This window comes from Heterocephalus glaber, unplaced genomic scaffold (genome assembly GCF_053883595.1).
Source record: "Heterocephalus glaber isolate CG9 unplaced genomic scaffold, H.glaber_assembly_v1.0 deba00001141, whole genome shotgun sequence".
NCBI classification, from domain to species: Eukaryota; Metazoa; Chordata; class Mammalia; order Rodentia; family Bathyergidae; genus Heterocephalus; species Heterocephalus glaber.
The window spans coordinates 3,337,456-3,356,995 of NW_028258201.1; the positions used below are offsets into that span (position 1 = coordinate 3,337,456).

A 19,540-nucleotide genomic window follows, 5' to 3' on the forward strand; every position below is an offset into this window, starting at 1 on the left:
CTTCCACACCCCTCTCTGCAGCTGGAGGAGCAGCAGACCTTGGAGGAGGCCATCAGTGTGGCCACTGCTGCCATGCAGCAAGGGGCTGTGACCCTGGAGACAGCAGTGACGGAGAGCAGCTGCTGAGCCAAGAGGGGAGGCACACACCGTGCTGGAGGATGTGCTACCCTGTGCAGGCAGCCCTGCCTCGAAGGCTCAGCTGGCGGCTGACTCATAGAAGGCAGCCACATAGGTCTCTGGGATGAGAAGGCAGCCAGAAAGTGGCCTAACTGAAGAGCTTGGAGGTCCTGCCCTGGAGGAAGGCTCAGCAGCAGGCAACGGGAGTGAGGAGTGAACAAGCCTTGCACCAGGCTGCCCTGGCTGCCCACACTCCTCCCAGAGGAGGGCACACCCTTCCTGTCTTGGGCCACTCCTCTTCTCAGGTGGAAAGTGGGGCTGTGGTGGGGACTGGCCTCCACCCAAACTGGTCTCGGCCCATGTGGGAGAAGGCAGGCAGCTCTGCAGCCCAGCGGGGCAAAGCAGGCCCAGCCCCGTCCCTCCTAGCAATAACCACCTCCCTGGAGGCAGCCGAGGCGCCTTGTCCCTTGGCACTGGCGTTCCTGCCACCATAGACAGAATTAATTGCTCAGGGGCCTGTGGCTGGAGTAGAGGTGTCCCGCTCCCATCACCCCCAGCTCCCCCCAATCTGTGGCAGAGAGGCAGGGAGTGGCCCTGTGCAGAGACTGCTGGGATTGGCTTTCATTTGTTTTGTGAGTTTTTTTTAAAATTCCACTTTGACAATTATATTTCCTCCTGCTCTGGGTGGTGGTGGAAAATGGGTGAATGAGTATTTAATAAAAGTTCCAAGTTTCCACTAGGCTCCTCCATCCTTCCAGCACAGAGCGCTAGCGGCAGGGCTGGTCAAGGCCAGCTCTCATCCCTGTTTCCCTGGCACAACCCCTGCTCAGCTTCAGTGCCTGAGCAGTAGGCGATGCCAGTGGGAGAAAGGCCCAGTGTAAGACGAGGAGCTGTCGGTGGCTTCTTGCCACTCCTGCGCAGGGGACTCTAGGCCAGCTGGTTAGGACCAGCATAACCACTACCTGCAGGCTCTGGCTGATCCCAGGCCTCAGGCTGGTCGAGCTGGAAGAACTAGGTTTTTTCTCCTTTACTTTGGCAGAATGTAGCCCAGGACCCTCCTGCCCCGGACACCCCTGACCACACACAGCCAGCTGGTTCAAGAGGGCAGAGCCCAGATCAGAACAGGCTGAGAGGTGCCTTTGCCCTCGTTACTGAGGTTCTCTGAGGCCTTGATGCTCCAGTGCTACAGTCCTGGCTTTGCTACCTTGCTCCTGGGGTGGGGCCTCCTAGGTGTCTAGGGCTGCTGTGCTGTGGGATTCCTAAGACATAGGCCCCACTGGAAAGTGAGGGATGGGCCAGCCCCTGCAGGAGTAGGTGCAGGGGGTACAGGTGGAAAGGACCCCACCTGGATGGAAGCACTGTGGGAACTGGGCGCTTCTTCCCCCTCCCTCTCACTACTGCGATGAGTGTTCCTCGAGCCCCTTCCTACTCTTGAGAATGGAGGCCCCTCCCCTGAATGGATGCCCAAAAGCTCCCATTTATCCCTGCCATCAACCCCCTGGAGGCAGAGGAACTGGGGTGTGACCAGAAGAAGCTGTCTCCACATTGACCTTCGGGCTTCTCCCACAGACTCACCCATGAGGGCACTGGGTCTAATAGAATGGCAGCACTGATGTGCAGGGCCGTGAGTCCCAAGGCTGCCCTGCTGGGACACCCAAGGTGGGCCCCATGCAGGTTTCAGTTAGAGTCGGCAGCGTTCTGAGTGCCTTGCCATTGCCAGGCCTGGGGAGCCAAGTCCATCTCACCTGGAGGGGTGCCCTGGCCCAGTTCCTCCTCCAGCTCGGTGGGGCTCACTTTGTTTTCTTCCCCTTTGTTAGGTGGCACCAAAAGGGATGCTTTAACTAGAGTCCACTCTGCTGAAAGTCTTTTTTTTTCCTTCCTTTCTTTTTTTTTTTTTTGGTACTGGGGATTGAACTCAGGCCCTTGCGCTTGTGCGGCGGGCGGCGAAACCACTGAGCTAAATCCCGGGCCTAGACTCCACTCTGTGTACTATTGTCAGCCTTCCAACTCTGGGAGGCTGGTGTTTTATACATCACACAGAGCAAACTGCTCTAGGAGGCTAAGTAACTATCCGAGGCCTTTCACCTAGTAAGCCTTGCTCCCAGCCTGACCACAGTCACTGTGGGCTTGCTTTTCCCCTAAGTGAACTGCCTCTGGGGCAGGGCTTTTTTTAAATTTTTTGTACCAGGGATTGAACTCAGGACCTTGCGCTTTCCAGGCAGGTGACGGCACCACTGAGCTAAATCCCTGGCCCTAGGGCAGGGCTTTTAAAAAGGCCCTCATGCGCCCAGCAGCCCGGCAGATCAGAAGGCTGGTCAGAGCACTGCAGCCCTGAGAAGGTCGGTCAGTTCCAGGCAGGGTGCAGGGCCCTGAGTACCACCAGAGCAACAGGCAGCTCGAAGCTCAGCAAGCAGGCAGGTGGAGCTCTTGCTCCGCATCAGGGCGCCTCTGCGGTCTGCAGCCGTTTGCATTTCCTGAAACCGGATCTTGGTGTCAGAGCCGCCCCTGGGCCGGGCGGGCGCCTCAGCCATGTCCCTACGCAAGGAGCTGCTCAAGTCCATCTGGTATGCCTTCACTGCGCTGGATGTGGAGAAGAGTGGCAAGGTCTCCAAGTCCCAGCTCAAGGTGAGGGCACCCGGGGCCCAGGGAAGCTGGCAGGGCACCACACCAGCGCCTGCCGCCAAGCAGCCAGGCGTGAATGCTGCGCTTCCCAGGGCACCCAGCCATCCAGCGCCGGGCTGCGGCGGGAGGCCCCGTACTGGGCAGCTGGGCCAGCACGCTTGGGAGATGCTCTGCTCATGGTCGAGGGGCTCCAGGGAAATCCGTCCAGGGCCATTGCCCGGAACCCACACCACTGGAGGTAGAGGGGCATCACGGGGTTCTGAGGGCCAGGAGCCAGGCCACTTCCCAGATTCCATGTGGTGAGCAGCGCGGCTCCCAGAGTCAAGCTTGGGCACGCACCCTCCTCCTCCCTGCCGCCGCTTCCTCCCGGCCTTGAAGACAGCCCAGCCGGTACTTGTCAGTCGTTTCCTTTAGGGCTAGGCGAGGCACGAAGGGCCTCCCCACCGCCAAACCAGTCTGGCCCGCAAAGCCTGCATTTGGGACAGAGCTGGGGGGCGGGGTGAGGACTGAGGACCCCATTACGCTGCTACCCTGCTCATCATCCTGCTCTACCAGTGCTTGAGTACTGGGAAACTTACCTTAGGCCTTAAGCCTCCAGGCAGGGAGTGTGAAACTGAGCCCGGAAGAGCCCTAGCAGTGATTGTCCTAGACCCCTGGACTGTTCCAGGAGGTTAAGGAGTTTTCTCCTGCTTCCTTTAGCTGTGGGTTGACGCTGCCACCCACCCTGTTGGCGGAGAGGAAGCAGCTCCCTGGGCTGCGGGAACGGGGAGCTGGAGGGAAGGAGGTGCGCAGGCCGCAGCTCTCCGGAACCTGCCTGGGGCACCCATTCCTTCGCAGTGAGGCTGTGTCCCTGGCAAGAGGGTCAGCCCTGGATCCTGGGGCCTCCCCACCCTCCCTTCAAAAGAGGGGTTCAGTCTCAACCTCCCTTCCTGATGACCAAGGTAGGAGGTAGCTGGAAGGCAAACCGGCAGGGTCAGCACTGTTCCGCACCTCCATTCTACCCCTCCCACTCACTGCTGGGCTCAGACCCCCTATATAGAGTTGGATGCCCCATCTCCGAACCAGACTGGTGGGCATCTAATATATAACGTTCGACTTCTCACTGGAGAATCCACAACTCCCATGGTCACCTGGGGAGACCCCCACACAGCAAGCAGGTTCTTCCCTGCATCCCATTTAAAACCCTTTTATTTTGCCAGGGATTTAGCTTAGTGGTTCCAGCGCCTGGCACACAAGCACAAGGTCCCGAGTTCGATCCCCAGTACCAAAAAAACCCTTTTATTTAGATCATGTCATCTATCTAGTTGGGTCCTTGACATGCATGGAAGAAAATAAATCATCCAAACACCATCCGTGTAGAAACCTTGTGCCCCACACCCACCTCCCACTCTGCCCCTTTAATATCTTGCCAGGACAATCCAACCCCCATGGCTTCTTGCTTCCAAGGTACATTTCTCACCTTATGGGGCCTGAAACCTCTGTCCCTCACCTATGGAGGGCACATCCCTAAATGGCTCCTATTTTGTGGTGCCATCGGCCACCAAGGCCTCCTTGCTTGAGCTTCTGTCCTGGCCTGCAGTGACCCTGAGAAGTTGAGTGTTCCCAGAGAAGAGTCACTGAGACCTTGCATACTTGACCTTCGCACTCTGTACCACTTGACAGCTCTCAGATTGAGCCCACTGCCAGCACCATCTGTAGTCACACCGGTAATGGGAGATTTCAACCCTGCCTGACAGAAACTTTGTCCCCTCTGGGGGACAAGCCTGGCTCAACAGTGGGAGTCTCAGTGGCCTTGTGGGGGCAGTTCAGAAATAGCAGGTCCCTGCACAGGAGGGATGGTGGTTTCCCCAGCCCCAGAGTGCTGGACACTGGAATGGGAGGAAGCAGTGATGGTGCTGGGGGATGGGATGCCGGCAGGGCAGAGAAGAAGTAATAAAGTAATCTGAGGGCAGACAGATACCCCAGCAGCTCCTGCCCCCCCAGACCTGGGATAAGGGAGAAGTCTCTGGGTCAGGCTATTCTTACTAAAACTCCCCAGTCCTGGGTCCTTCCTCACTTGTGACCAAGGGACCCTGTCAGGCATGTCCACCAGTGTCGGTCACCACGTCTCCCAGGTGTTGGGAGAGGGGCTGCCTTGGCTGTCCTGGGCAGACCCCAGGTGGGCCTGAGGAGGAAGGACACAAGTCCTGGGAGAAGCCAAGGAGTCGGAGTGTCTTCCCTGGGAAAAAGAAGGCCAGATAGAGGCCAGGCCTCCTCTCTGAACTCTGGTGGAAGTGGATCCGGCTGGGTTGAGGACAGTGTAAGCAGACCAGCAGGAATGACGCTTTTGCCCGGGGTGGACTGATGCGGAACCCAAAACTTCCCAGGGAGTTCTATGGGTCTCTAGAACCTCCTCTAAAGAACCTGAGGGGTGAGAAGCCATGCCTAGTGGCCACACCCTCTGCCCAAGAGAGGATCAGCCAAGAGCTTGGTGTCCTTCCTCCCTGACTTCCAGGCAGTCGGCACTGTGGTGGGCAGACAGAGCCATTGGTCTGGCTCCTGGGGACCTGGGAGGCAGTCAGCCTGCTGCTTCCCCTTGATGGGCAGAGCTCGGGAAGGTAGGGACTGCACAGGGACTGCCCAGACTTTGAGCCTCCAGCCAACATGCTCAGGGCAGTCCTGGAACCCAGGGAGGGCCTCTTACCCAGTGGATCTCTGAGCTTCAGGCTCTGCCACCTCTGCAGAGAGAAAACCACCTGCTCCGTGGTAGAGGGAAAGTGAGAACAAGTAGTCGGGAAACCTTCTGGCTTAAGTCATCAGCTTTGCACTGTGGACTGCAGGTCTCCTTGGGCTAGGATGCGGGCTATGGAGGGGAGGGATGCCTTACTGATACACAGACCACTGTACTCAGAACCTGTACTGCTCCCCAGCTGGGTGACCCTGGGCAGGGCGTGCCCACCTCTGAACCTCCAGTTTCTCCTCTATAAAGCAGGAGGGTTGAACTGGGGATCACCATGGCACCAGCCAGCCTACAAAAATAACTTTAGAAATAAAAACGTCAAGTGGGTGAACTCAACCTTTTTTTGAGCGGGGTGGGGTGGGGGGAGTGGGGATTGAACAGTCTTCACACTGAGCTACATCCCCATCCTTGTTTTTTGTTTTTTTGGGTTTTTTGGTACTGGGGATTGAACTCAGGACCTTATGCTTGTGAGGCAGGTGAATCTATTTTTAAATTTTGTTTTGTTTTTTCTTTGGAGACAGAGAAGTTACTAAATTGCCCAGGCTGGGCTTGAACTTGTGATCCCCCTGCTTCAACCTCCTGGAGTGCTGGGATTATTGAGCCTGTCTGTGAATGAAATCCCTTTTCTGGGCCTCTGTCTTCCCTTTGATCCCCACACCCAACTCCTCTAGCCCCTTCTTTGCTCTCAGTAAATTGCACAGCTAATCCACACACTCCCATATTAGTCCCCAGCCCTCTTCTGTGACGTAGCTGCACTTCATTTCCCACTAGAATACACAGAGTATCTCTTGCAAGGATCTCTTGAAAGGATTGCCTGGAATCTAGGCTGATTTAAAGACCATAGTCTATTTAGAAGGGAGAGATCATTTATTCTTTCTGAAGTCCTTGCTTGGTGCTTTTATGGACACACACATGCACCCCAACCTGTTTCAGCTCCCAGGTATAGGACCCCAAAGGCTGGGAACTACAGAGGCAGTCTTTACTGGGTTTTTTGATTTTTGTTTTTTTGTTTTTTGGGGGGTTTTTGTACCAGGGATCGAACTCGGGTCCTTGCGCTTGGGAGGCAGGTGGCGAAACCACTGAGCTAAATCTCCGGCCCTTTACTGGCTTTTTTGAGACAAAGTGTTGCCATGTAGCCCAGGCCAACCTCGAACTCTCAATCCTCCTGCCTTGGCCTCTTGAGTAGCCGGGATTACAGGTGTGAGCAAGGCACCCAGCTCCTTACTGACTTTTTTTTTTTTTTGTACTAGGGATCGAACTCGGGTCCTTGCGCTTGCACAGCAGGCAACGAAACCACTGAGCTAAATGCCCGGCCTTACTGACTTCTTATTGTCAGCGTGGACCTAACACCCACCCTTTTACCTGCACCTGAGTTTTTAGAGGAGTCCAAGTTCCCAGAGAAGAACCACTCCCCACCCCCATCCCTCCGAGGAAAGGGAATACATGGAGCCTCTCCAGGTCATTGGCAGCTCACCACAGGCCAGGGGCTGCCCTGTGGGTGGGGGCACTGTGGCCTCCTTTCTGAGAGAGTCTGGACAGCAGCTTGGGAAAAACACAGACACCTGGGGCCACCCCTGGACACTCTGAGTCAGGAGGTCAGGGCAGAGTAGCTCATTTCAGTCTCAGCAGCTGGCCAGGTGATGCTGGTGCTGGAGCAGGCTCTGGAGCCAGACCTGGGGTGAGACACTCCACGCCCTGAGCCCGGAGGTCCTCACCTGGAAAACGAGGCTAATGAGAGCCCTGCCTCCAGGCCCAGGCAGTGATGGAGCACTGATAGAGATCTGCCAGGGAGCTCCTGCTAGCTGCTTCCTTTCCAGCCTAACCCCTCTCCCCGAGCCACCCCAGCCTGGCACAGGAAGCCTGGCAGGCTGAGATCTGTGAGCTCCAGGGAGAGCTGCTCTTCTGGAGCCTTGAACTCCTCCCTCCTGACACTGACAGCCCACGGGGTCAGAGCTTCTGCCCTGGGCTCACAAGTTCAGCAGTGCAGGTGAGAACCCAGCTAGGTCAGTCCTGGAAGGGGAAAGAAGGAAGGAAGGAAGGAAGGAAGGAAGGAAGGAAGGAAGGAAGCAAGCAAGCAAGCAAGCAAGCAAGCAAGCAGCTCAGAGAGCTGTGTGCTGCTGTGCGGCAGGTTCTCTTCTGGGGTGGGAGGAAACTGAGGCCCGGGGAAGATAATTTGCTCAGAGAGATTTACTGCATGTCTGTCTGGTGTTTGTGTTTCTTTCTGTTTCTTCCCATGAAGTCTTTGAGTCCATTCATTGGGTATTTATTGAGCAGTGGGCAGCAGTGAGTGACAACTCTCCATCTTCATGGTGCCTACACTCTAGACAGAGGAGACAGATGGTAAAATAAGTAAATAAGAAGCCTGTCTTGGGCCAGGGATTTAGCTCAGTGGTTCTGGTGCTTGCCTTGCAAGTGCAAGGTCCTGAGTTTGATCCCCGGTACCAAAAAAAAAGAAGCCTGTCCTGGTGGAAAAGGGCACCTGGCATGAGGACATAGAACAGAAGCGGGGCCAGCAAGTGTGGAGTTTAGATCTAAAGTGTTCCCCCAAAGTCGAATGGCCCATAGATTGCGGCAAGATGGCCAGGGCAGCCCTCTCTGAGGAGGTGACATCTAAGTAACATGGGAAAGAGGACAAGGTTCGAGGCATGCAGTGACCTGGGAGAGGAATGTGCCAGCCTGCAGGAAAAGCAAGAGCGGAGGCAGAAGCAAGAACAGGGGCCAGCAAGGAAGAGGCCGTGGTGGCTGGACAGAGGTGAGAGAGAAAGGGAGAGGGGAGGGGAGGGGAGGGGAGAGCAGAGGAGAGGAGAGGAGAGGAAAGGAGAGAGAGGAAGGGAGGAGACAGCACCCAAGTCCCTCTGGAAGGACTCCAGCTTTCAAGGCTATGGGAAGCCATGAGGGCATTTCATTAGACTCAGAGACAACCAGCCTGTGAGGACGTTACACCGGCCCTGGGGTCAGGGCTGGGATCGAGTCCTTGCTGTCCTTGGGAAATGTACAACACCCAGTGCCACTCTCACAAGCAGGGACAGCACGAGAATTCTTTACAGAACAACTTAATAACAGGGCAAATTAGGCCCCAGGATGTAGCTCAGTGGCACCGCACCTGCCTTGCAAGTGCAAGGTCCTGAGTTCAATCCCGGGTACCAAAAACAAAAATAAAAATAACAGTGCAAATTAATAGCTGTGACTAATGGCACCCTTTGCTTTTTTTTTTTTTTTTTAATCTGTATTGTTTTAAAGATTTTGTCATAAAGATAATATATGCTCCTGGTAGAAAAAAAAATCAGAGCACAGAAGCATACAGTATTAAAGAAGATGAAAATCCCTTCCCTCCTCCCTCCCTGGAGTGGGGTCAAGGGGTGAGATCTGTCCAGTTTGCTGAGTGTTATGGATTTTTTCCTATGTGGAAATAAACACATTAGGTTGCACTGTATGAAATTTCTGGCCTCGTGTGGTGGTAGCACATCCCGTAATCCCAGCTCCACAGAAGGCTGAGGCAGGAGGATTGCAAGTTCAAGGCCAGCCTGAGCATCTACAGGAATGAGTGATTAGAAATGAGGGGTAAAAATCACATCCAAGTTTGATAGATTTTTGCATTCCAGAAAGACAATCCATTCACACCTTGCTAGCAGGACATTAGAGTCCCCATTTCTCCACAACCTCCTCAGTACTTGATATTATCTGTCTTTTACATCTGTGTCAATTTGTTTCTTTCTTTTCTTTTTTTTTTTTTTTTAAATACTAGAGATTCAACACAGGGACTATGTACTGCCCCATCCTTTTATTTTATTTTATTTTTTTGGTACTGGGGATCAAATTCAGGCCCTTGTGCTTACGCACCAGGCAGGGAAACCACTGAGCTAAATCCCCAGCCCCTGCCCCACCCTTTAAAAACACAATCTCACTAAGTCTCTAAATTGATTCTAATTTTTCTTACTCCTGCCTCAGCCTCCTGAGTAGCTAGAATTATAAGCGTGGACCACCACGCCTGGTAGCATGTGTGTTGATGTGTTAGGCAAAAAGCAGCACTTTCTAGACAGGAAGGGAACTTACATATTTTCTGTGCAGACCTGAGCCTGGAACTCCATATATGTATTTATTATCTCATGGCCCCCTCTCCATGGTGGGTATTAGTATCTGTTTCATTGACAACAAAACCAAGGCCTAGGGAGGTGAAAGACTTTATCCAAGACCCCACAAACAGCAAGTGGACATCCCTGGTCTTCCATGTCCCCTCCCTTTAATGGAGTGTAGCTATTAGCAGGGCCTATGCAGGCAGCTTCCTCAAGAGGCGCCCCCCTCCCTGTACCAGGGATTGAACTCGTGACTTTCTGCTTGCCAGGCAGGTGCGCTGTCGCTGAGCTACATCCCCGGGCCCTCAAGAGTTGCTTTAAGAAGAGGCTTGCTTGGGTTGTGATGTTGAATGCCTGTAATCTCAGCAGAGGCAGGAGGGTCCCAAGTTCAAGGTCAGCCTGGACTTCATAGAGAGTCCAAGGCCAGCGTGGACTACATAACAAACCTAGTCTCAAACAAACAAATGAATCAAAGGAAGGAAGGGGGGAGGGAGATAAGGAGCTAGCCATGATGGTGCACACCCGTGATCCCAGCACTCTGGGAGGCTGAGACAGGTGGATCACCAAGTTTGAACGAGCCTGGGCAATGTAGTGACTTAGTGAGGCCCTGTCTCAAAATTAAAAAGGGAGGAGAGCTGAGAATGTAGCTCAGAGTGAAGGCCCCAGTTCAATCCCTGTACAGCCAAAAAAAGGAGAAAGAGAAGGAAAAAAGGACATGGGGTAGTTTGGAAAGAGGCCAAGGGACACCAGATGGGCATATAGGAAACCTGTAGAATAACACCTGTCCCTTCAAAAGCAGCCGGTGGGTGTTTGGCACTATTACTTTCTTGAGTCGGTCACCCTAGATTTTTAATGCCAGGCCATGAGCCAGTCACACCCCATAGAGTGGGGATTGTATTCCAAGACCACGAATCCATTCGTCAGGACTTTTCTGGATACAACTGATAGAAACCAAACCCCAGGGACTTTCGGGAGAGGCTGTGTATTGGCTCACACAGCCAAAATTCCAGGGTGGCTGCCCAGAGGGAACTGAGGTGAGAGAGAAACACTGACCCCTCATGGGGCCCCCTGCCCACATTGCCAAGGAGAATCTGATGCCCAGGAGAACACTGGGGAGAAGTCTCGGCGCTCTCTCCTGCTCCTCTAAAGAGAATAAAAAGGCTTGGTGCACGCACCATATCTATGACCGTGCTGGCCCTGCTTCCGAGGAACCGACCCCACCGTGAACTGCTGATATGGCAGAGGCTCTTCAATTAGGACAGTGTGGATTGATTGATTGATCATTGACTGCATTTGCTGTGCAGAAGGCATAGGTGCCGTGGGACATAGAAATGAATGGAGACCCCTTTCCAGAGTTCACCACACAGTGTCAGGATCAGGATTCTCACAGGGAGGCAGCCTTTGGAGCTGGGCCACCTGGCTCCACCCCAGAATCTTCACCTGAGAACCAGGAATGTTTGCATGTGGAAGTGGTGCTACAGCTAGGAAGGGGTATACGGAGCACTTCAGGTTGGGGCCGGAGCTCAGCCGCACAGCACCTCCCCGTCATGTGCAAGGGCCTCCATCATCTCTAACACCCCTCAGGGGTTTTTTTGTTTTTTGGTACTGGGGATCAAACTCGGGACCTTGTGCTTTCGAGGCAGGCGGTGGAACCACTGAGCTAAATCCCCGGCCCGAACACCCTATAGATTTTTAAAAATGGGGAGGCCTCATGCAGTGGCTGGCGCATAGTGTGTCATAGTATTTTTCATCATCCACGCTGTCTGTGATAAATTTCCCCAAGGCCATTTTATTTTTTATCAGGTCTCCTCAAACTTCAGCCCTTGGTTCTAATAGCGTGCATATGTTCAATTAAACTGTGTTTTCCTTGCATACCGTCATGACTACCATTCCTTCCAAGGCTTGCTCTCTGTCTCCTGGATTGACCTTTGAGTCTTCTCCAACTCCCTTTTTTCGGTGGCACTGGGGATTGAACCCAGGACCTTCCCACTGAGTTATATCCCTAGCCCTTCTTTATTATATATTTTGAGACAGGATCTCGCTAAGTTGCCCAGGCTGGGCTCGAACTTGGGATCCTCCTGCCTCAGCCTACCAAAGTACTGGCATTATAGGCCTGTGGCACTGTGCCCAGTTCCCTTTGATCTACCAGAGGGCCTTTCCCAGATCAGACACACCCTGTGCTGGGCACACAGCAGTCTGTTGGAAATGATGAGGAGTTCAGGGTCGCTTTGAGATAGCCCAGCTCTGCCAGAAGCACTCAGGCTTTGGAGTCTGACAGAGCTGGATCAGAATCCCAGCTCTCCTCACTGTGGTCCTTGGGCAAGGTACCAGATCCCGTGAGCTGCATTGTCCTTGTCTGTAGAAAGAGCTCACTGACATCTGATAAAGTGGTTAACAGTATAATCGCCAACATTTGAATCCCAGCTCTGCTGGCTCTGCCAACGAGAAACACCTCAGATCTTTTGCATCTGTAAAATGGGGTTATGAGCAGTTGTCAAGGAGGTTAAGCAAATGATGTGTACAGAGGGGCCGGGGATTTAGCTCAGTGGTTCCACCACCTGCCTCGCAGCCGCAAGGCCCCAAGTTCGATCCGTGGTACAAAAAAAAAAAGATATGTACCGAACTCAGGGCCTGGCACATTGTAAATATGCACGCTGTCATTATCACTGAACTGAACCGTGTGTGCAGGGCCCTCAGCCGGGATGGGTGGGAAGGAGCGGGAGGTGGGCACTGGCTCCGGGCCCAGGTTTGGTTGTCCTGCAGGAAGGCAAACTGTTCCCTGTCTCAGGTGCTGTCCCACAACCTGTACACCGTCCTGCATATCCCGCATGACCCCGTGGCCCTGGAAGAGCACTTCCGAGATGACGACGACGGCCCGGTGTCTAGCCAGGGCTACATGCCCTACCTCAACAAGTACATCCTGGACAAGGTGGGGCCTGTTTGGGAGGCAGCCCTAGCCTTCCCCTCTCCCAGCCAGGCCAGCACCCTAGTACCCTGCTACTCCAACTCTTCCCTCCTTCCAGTAAACTCTCGCTTCTGCCTGCTCTGTCCATCCCTCCTCTCTCATCTCCATCCTCCACATCAGCCACCTGTCCCCTTCTGGGCCCCTGAGCTCACCATCAGTGTCCTCACCTCCTTCTGGATCTCGTCCTTCCTGTAACCTTCTGCCCCTCTCTGCTGAGGCCTCCCCCAGCTTCCAGCCACAATGTCTTCCCAGCTTCTCCTTGGCTGTCCAATCCCCCCCAGGGTCCCCCTCCCACCCCACTCTGTCAGGTGGCGTGGGTTGGGGGATTGGGATTTGGAACCAGCTAGTCACCTGGTAATCAGCTCAGGGACTCCTCACATTTAGGCCTGGGCTTGGCAGGGTGGAGAGCAGGGGCGTAGATGAATCCAGATAACCATGAGGGAGCCTCATTTGGTCCTAGAGCAGAAAAGGGCCAGTGGGCTGACGTGCAGACCTGGTGGCAGGTGGAGGAGGGGGCTTTCGTTAAAGAGAACTTTGATGAGCTGTGCTGGACGCTGACGGCCAAGAAGAACTACCGAGCAGATAGCAACGGGAACAGCATGCTATCCAATCAGGATGCCTTCCGCCTCTGGTGCCTCTTCAACTTCCTGTCTGAGGACAAGTACCCGCTGATCATGGTTCCTGATGAGGTGAGGGTGATGACAGACCGAGGGACTGAGTCACTTGGGGCCAGGCCCTAGCAAAACCATGAGAAAGGCCACATCCCCTTTCTTCACTGTCTCCCCCATGCTGTTACCTGTCCCCACCAGCTGTCTCTGTACACCTGGAACTGCTCATAGCAGAGCAGCTGAGCCTTGCTCCAGAAGAACCAAATGACCCTTCTATCAGGTTCTGCTGGAACTCATGGGAGGAAAATGACCTCAGACTACTAAGCAGAAGCATAAATGCCTGCTACATCGCCGAGCAGTTTAAAATGACACCAGTTGAGATCAAATAGTGGGACTTCAGGCACTGTGGTAGTCTAGGAAGGTGGTTTATAAGGGGAAGGGAGACCTTTCTGAGACAGGAAGTAACTCCCCAGTTACTCAAGGTGGGGACCCAAGTCTGTCCCTCTGTGTCTGGCTCCGGATTGTCCCTTTCTGTCTTTTCTTCATGGAGAACTGGGGCAGACACAGTGCAGGTTCCCAGAGAGGGGGCATCCTGACAGGAGATGCCAAGAATCTGGCCCCCACCTCCTCAGCTCATGGGTGAAGTCAGAGCAGCCCCTTGCCTGCCCACCTGCACACCCACTCAGCCTTCTCTGACTCCAGTCCTCTGGCAGCACCACAGTGAATTTAGGTCGTTAGAGTAGGGCACACAGGGGAGCTGTTCACGAGAAGTCCTGGAATGTCTCACCACTTCTGTTTAGGGAGAACCACTTGAGCCCTGAGCTGATGCCCTCCACTAAACCCCAGTTGAGACCCAGGGGTCCCCAGGATGAGTGTCCCAAAGAGTTTCCCAAGAAGCTGCTGGCAAGAGAGGGACACGTGTCCACCTGCACAGACACCCTGGCTGATGCCAGCCAGTCTGGGCCAGGTGGCCTTTCAGAGGCTGGAGGCTTCTTGGTGCTGAGATCAATGTGCAGTGAGAGCACACAGCAGCAGAACGTACCCCAACCACCACTTCCTGTTCCTCTGTATGGGTTTCCTGTCCCTGCCCTGCTTACCCCCACCCCCAATCCCCTTGCCCTCCTGCAAGGGAAGGATTCCCAGGGTTAGGGACTGGGCTTTGGAATACAGACTGGAATGGGAATCCAGAGATCCAAATGGAGTTCTGGCTGCCCCCACCTTGCTCTGTGACTTAAAGCAAGTCACCTCCCCCTTTGGGCCTTGCTCTTGTCATCTGCAAAGTGAGGGTATTGGATGAACGGGTTCCTGTGCCTCCTCTAACATTGTGATTTCACTGCCTCTCCCTGGCCCCAGCTCTGAGCGCCCCACTACACCCTGTCATAGTTCAAGGCAAGAGGAATGAGACTGGCTGGGAAGGGGATGAGGTTGCTTGAATTGGGCTTGGAGCCCCGGGGCCTCCTCCTGAATCCCTGTCCTGGTCTCTACTTGGTCCCCCTGGCCTTCCAAACCCCTGTCCCTCATCCCTTCTGCCCAGCCTGCAGGAGCCTGACGGAGCGCCCCCTGGTGTTAGTGCCGTCGCAGTCCGCTGTGCTCTCAAGGCCTCCCTTCTCCCCTCCAGGTGGAATATCTGGTGAAGAAGGTGCTCAGCAGCATGAGCTTGGAGCTGGGCTTGGGCGAGCTCGAGGAGCTGCTGGCCCAGGAGGGCCAGGTAGCACAGGCCGCCGGGGGGCTCAGCGTCTGGCAGTTCCTGGAGCTCTTCAACTCTGGCCGCTGCCTGCGGGGCGTGGGGCAGGACACCCTCAGCATGGCCATCCACGAGGTCTACCAGGAACTCATCCAGGACGTCCTGAAGCAGGTCGGCCCGGCGGGCGCGAGGGGAGGCTGCAGGAGGGCGGTGAGGGCCTCGGGAGCTGCTGACTGGCTGTGGCCAGCAGGGCTACCTGTGGAAGCGAGGACACCTGAGGAGGAACTGGACCGAGCGCTGGTTCCAGCTGCAGCCCAGCTGCCTGTGCTACTTTGGGAGCGAGGACTGCAAGGAGAAGAGGGGCACCATCCCTCTGGACGCCCACTGCTGCGTGGAGGTGAGGACCCCAGCCGGGCCCAGGGCGGTATGGGCAGGGGACAGGCGGGGGAGCGGAGTACCCCACTTTCTGCACGGGGTAGCCTAACCCAGATACACCGGGCCCTCGTGGCCTCTCTCCACCACATCTGCCTTTAAAAGAACTAAAGCCGCAAATCAAATACCGAAACTATTGGTGAACAATGGCTTCTGCTGAATATTTCAGAAGGGAGGGCTGATGCCTACAGGGCACAGCCAATCCTCCTGTAGACTCCCCTTAAGAGGTCCTTCTCCTCCACCTGAATTCTCTTTGACGGCTCTAGGCCTTGCTGTTCTTCCTCCATACTCTTCTCATCTCCCTTTTCCCCACTGCTCGCTTTATTACTTTAGAGGCTTAACAACAGTATTTTTAAAACATATATTTATTAGTGTCTATTATAATTTTACCAAAATACTGGGTTTCAATGTGATGTTGTCATACACACACACAAGGTCATATCCAGCCTCTTACTCTCCTTTATTTCCTTCCTCTTGTGTAAAATCGTCTCCTTTCTACTTGTATGCCATCTTTTTGTTTTTAATGAATCTGTATATGAGGGAAACTGTGTGATACGTATCTTTCTGAGTCTCACTTATTTTGCTTAACATGATGATCTCCAGTTACAACCATTTGCCTGTTCTTTATGGCTGAATAATACGCCATTGTGGATATAGACAACATTTTACAAAACCCATTCATCTATTAATGGGTACCTAGCTGGTTCCATATTTTGTCTATTGTGAGGTGTGCTGCAATAAACATAGGTTTGCAGCTATCCTTATGGTATGCTGACTTTCACATACCAAGGAGTGATATAGCAGGGTCATACAGTAGTTCTACTTTTAGTTTTTGTTTGTTTGTTTTTTTGGTTAGTTTGTTGTTGTTGTTGTTGTTTGGTACCAGGGATTGAACTCAAGACCTTGCATTTTCGAGGCAGGCATGGCACCACTGAGCTAAATCCTCCGCCCTGTTTGGCTAGTTTTTTTTTTTGGTACTGGGGATTGAACTTGGGTCCTTGCCCTTGCACAGCAGGCAGTGAAACCACTGAGCTAAATCCCAGGCCCTTGGTTAGTTTTTTGAAACTCACTATGTAGTTCAGGCTGGTCTTTTTTTTTTTGATTAATTTTATTTTATTGGTACATTTTAGGTATACAATATAATGACATTCATCATTGGAAATTTGCACCTTTACATAATCTCTCTTGGTTCTTATTTTTTCTCCCTTCCCCTGCCCTCCCTTCAACCACTCCATTCCTCCCTATTTACAAAGACTTTGTTCCTATTTTTCCATTTTCTCATATAAATCCCATTCCCTTCTTTCCTTTCCCCTACCCCTCCCACTTCCTTCCCCTTTGCCCTTTTCTTCCTATTTCACATTACCTATTGTACATTTTAGTCCTTATTTACACTTTCAGTTTCTCACACCAGAGAAACTATTCAGTATTTATACATGTGTGTCCTATTTATTTCACTTAAGAGTATCACCTCAATGTGCATCCACTTAGCTATAAATGTCTCTAATTTCTCATTTTTTATGGCTGAGTGGTACTCCATTTTATTAAAAAAAAACACATTTTCTTTATCCAGTCTCCAGTTAATGGGCATTTGGGCTGTTTCCAAGTTTTAGCTATCATAAACTGTGCTGCTATGAACATGGGTGCACATATATCACTGTGGTATGATTCTTTTAATTCTTTGGGGAAGATCCCCAGCAGTGGAATAGCGGAGTCAAATGGGACTTTCAGTCCTAGTTCTTAGAGGTATCTCCATACTGATTTCCACAGTGGTTGCACCAGTCTACACTCCCACCAGCAGTGGAGCAGGGTTCCTCTTTCCCCACAGTCCCACCAGCATTTGTTATTGGTTGATTTCATGATAGCAGCCATTCTTTCTGGAGTGAAGTGGAATCTCAGCGTTGTTTTCATTTGCATCTCTCGAATGACTAGTGATGTTGAACATTTTTTCATGTATTTATTTGCTATTTCTACTTCTTTGTCTGAGAAATGTCTGTTCATTTCAGATGCCCATTTTCGGATTGGGTCTTTAAATTTGGGAGGTCTGATCTTTTTAAGTTCTTTATAGATTCGAGATAGTAGACCTTTGTCTGAGGAAAAGCAGGTGAAGATATTTTCCCATATTGTAGGTTGTCTCTTCATACTGCTGGTGGTTTCTCTTGCTGTGCAGAAGCTTTTTAATAAGAAGAGATCCCACTTGTTGATTGTTTGTGCTAGTTCACGGGCAACTGAGGTTTTGTTCATAAAATCTTTTCCTATACCGATGTCTTCGAGAGTTCGACCTAGCTGCCATCCCAAGCTCCTAGGGCAGAGAAGGTGAGCCAGTCCCAGAACCTGGAAGGAAGCTCCCCTGCTGCCGTCCCAAACTCCTAGGGCAGAGAAGCTGAGCTGTGCAGGCGCCAGAAGCACACCACCCCCCGCCCCCATGGAAATGAGAAGACACATAAACAAGTCTCAAAAACAGACTTCTGGATCACCTACAGCAACCCCAAAGGGAAACGAGATGGAACAATCTGATACTCAACCACCTGGACTCTCTGAACTGGCAACAAAAGAGGATCTGGGAAAAATGAAATCAGAAATAATTACTCAGATAACAGCAAAGATTTTCCTCATGGTGCAAAACATGATTAATAAATCTAGAGAGGACACAGATAAAAAAATAGAGGATCTGAGGAACATGATGGAATCCCAACACAGGAAACAAATGGAATCCATAAAACAGATCCAAACAGATTTCCAGGAGATTAAAAACTCCATCGAAAATTTGCGCAGCAGAATGAACCAATGTGAGGATAGAATTTCAGATATAGAAGAAAAGATTGCAATTAGTGACCAGAAAAAGAAAAATTGCTTTAAAATTGTAAAGGAACACGAGAAATCAACCCAGCAGCTGCTAGACGATGCAAAGAAGAATAACATAAGACTGATTGGAATCGATGAAGAAAGAGGAAAGAGTGCAGATGACATAAAAAAAACTGTTCACAGAAGTGATGGCAGAAAACTTCCCAAGGAGGGGAAAAGAACTTGACATACAGATAAGTGAGGCATATAGGACTCCAGCTAGCCTTAATCAAAAAAAATCTACACATAGGCATATAGTAGTTAGGATTCCAGAAATCCAACAGAAGAACAAAATTCTACAAGTAGTGAGAAAAGAAACAAACCACATACAAAGGAAAGCCCATCAGAATCACAGCAGACTTCTCAATGGCAAACCCTCAAGGCAAGAAGAGCTTGGAGTGATGTATTTCAAGCCCTAAAGGAAAACAGCCTCCAACCCAGATTGATCTACCCTGCAAAACTATCTTTCAAAATTGATGGAGAAATAAGATACTTTCATGATAAAGAGCATCGCAGGAACTTCATGAATATCAAACTGGCACTCCAAAAAATTTTAGACAATACCCTAGGAAAAGACAATGAGGATCACAACCCCAGGAAACCCAACAGAATGAATCCATTGGGTGTGACAAATTAAACGCAAAGGGGGAGAATCCAACAAAAAGAAAAAGTCAAGACAAGGCTTTTAAAACTTAAAAACTTCATCTCCCTAATGAGTGTATAATTCAATCTTGTTATTGTACTTATTAGTATTTTCCTGATTCTAGAGTTGCACACATTTCCCTGTGCTGTACTTGCTATTTATCATCTTCTTATGTCTACTTTTTAATTGGGTTGTCTATTAACAAGCTGTAAGAATTCTTTATATATTCTGGTCATAGGTTATATGCATTGTAAATATGGTCTGTTTAAGGACTACTTTTCATTTTAATGATGTCATTTAAAGTTCTAAATTTTGATGGAATCTCATCAATTTTTTTCTTTTATACATCATGTCTTTTGTATACTAGGTAGTTCTTGCCTACCCTGAGTTCATAAACATTTTCTCTTATAATTTCTTCTTAAAGTTTTATACTTTTAGGCTTTCATGTTTAGGTTCATAGATCCCTTCAAGTTATTTTCATGTATGGAAAAAAAGGGTTGAGTTTAATTTTTTATATACGGATACCAGGTGTTCTAGTGCCGTTTGCTGAAAACACTATCTCTTCCTTGGCTCTTGAATTGAGTTTATATTCTATAAAATGCTAATGTTAAATAATCTTTCAAAACTCAGTGGACCATGTATGTGTGGTTCTATTTCTAGATTCTCTGTTTTATTCACATGATCTATATGTCTTTCCTAACACCAACAGTGCCTTGATTAGTGTAGCTTTAGAAGAAGTCTTAAAATTAGGTACTAAACGTCTTCCAACACTGTTTTTGTTTTTGTTTTTTTTTAACTTTTCTAGATCCTTTGTACTCCTACATAACTTTTAAATT

At 51.1% G+C, this 19,540-nt stretch overlaps 2 protein-coding genes across 8 annotated transcripts in view; both read left to right on the plus strand.

Annotated features, from left to right (window-relative positions):
* Znf76 (zinc finger protein 76) overlaps positions 1-851 on the plus strand; it is a 32,483-nt gene extending 31,632 nt beyond the window's left edge. For all 6 annotated transcript variants that reach the window (XM_021259959.2, XM_013072874.3, XM_087210509.1 and 3 more), the window contains one exon: positions 22-851. In XM_021259959.2, coding sequence (XP_021115618.1) covers positions 22-126 — 105 coding nt within the window. In that variant the 3' untranslated portion in view covers positions 127-851. The remainder of the gene's footprint in view (positions 1-21) is intronic.
* A 191-nt stretch (positions 852-1,042) lies between these two features.
* Def6 (DEF6 guanine nucleotide exchange factor) overlaps positions 1,043-19,540 on the plus strand; it is a 33,499-nt gene continuing 15,001 nt past the window's right edge. Inside the window, exons 1-5 of one of the 2 annotated variants that reach the window (XM_004846719.3) lie at positions 1,043-2,742; positions 12,320-12,460; positions 13,000-13,185; positions 14,723-14,959; positions 15,039-15,185. In XM_004846719.3, the coding sequence (XP_004846776.1) occupies positions 2,647-2,742; positions 12,320-12,460; positions 13,000-13,185; positions 14,723-14,959; positions 15,039-15,185 (807 nt within the window). In that variant the 5' untranslated portion in view covers positions 1,043-2,646. Of the gene's footprint in view, positions 2,743-2,762; positions 3,681-12,319; positions 12,461-12,999; positions 13,186-14,722; positions 14,960-15,038; positions 15,186-19,540 lie in introns of those variants that run through there. The other variant, XM_087210507.1, reaches the window with a different exon arrangement.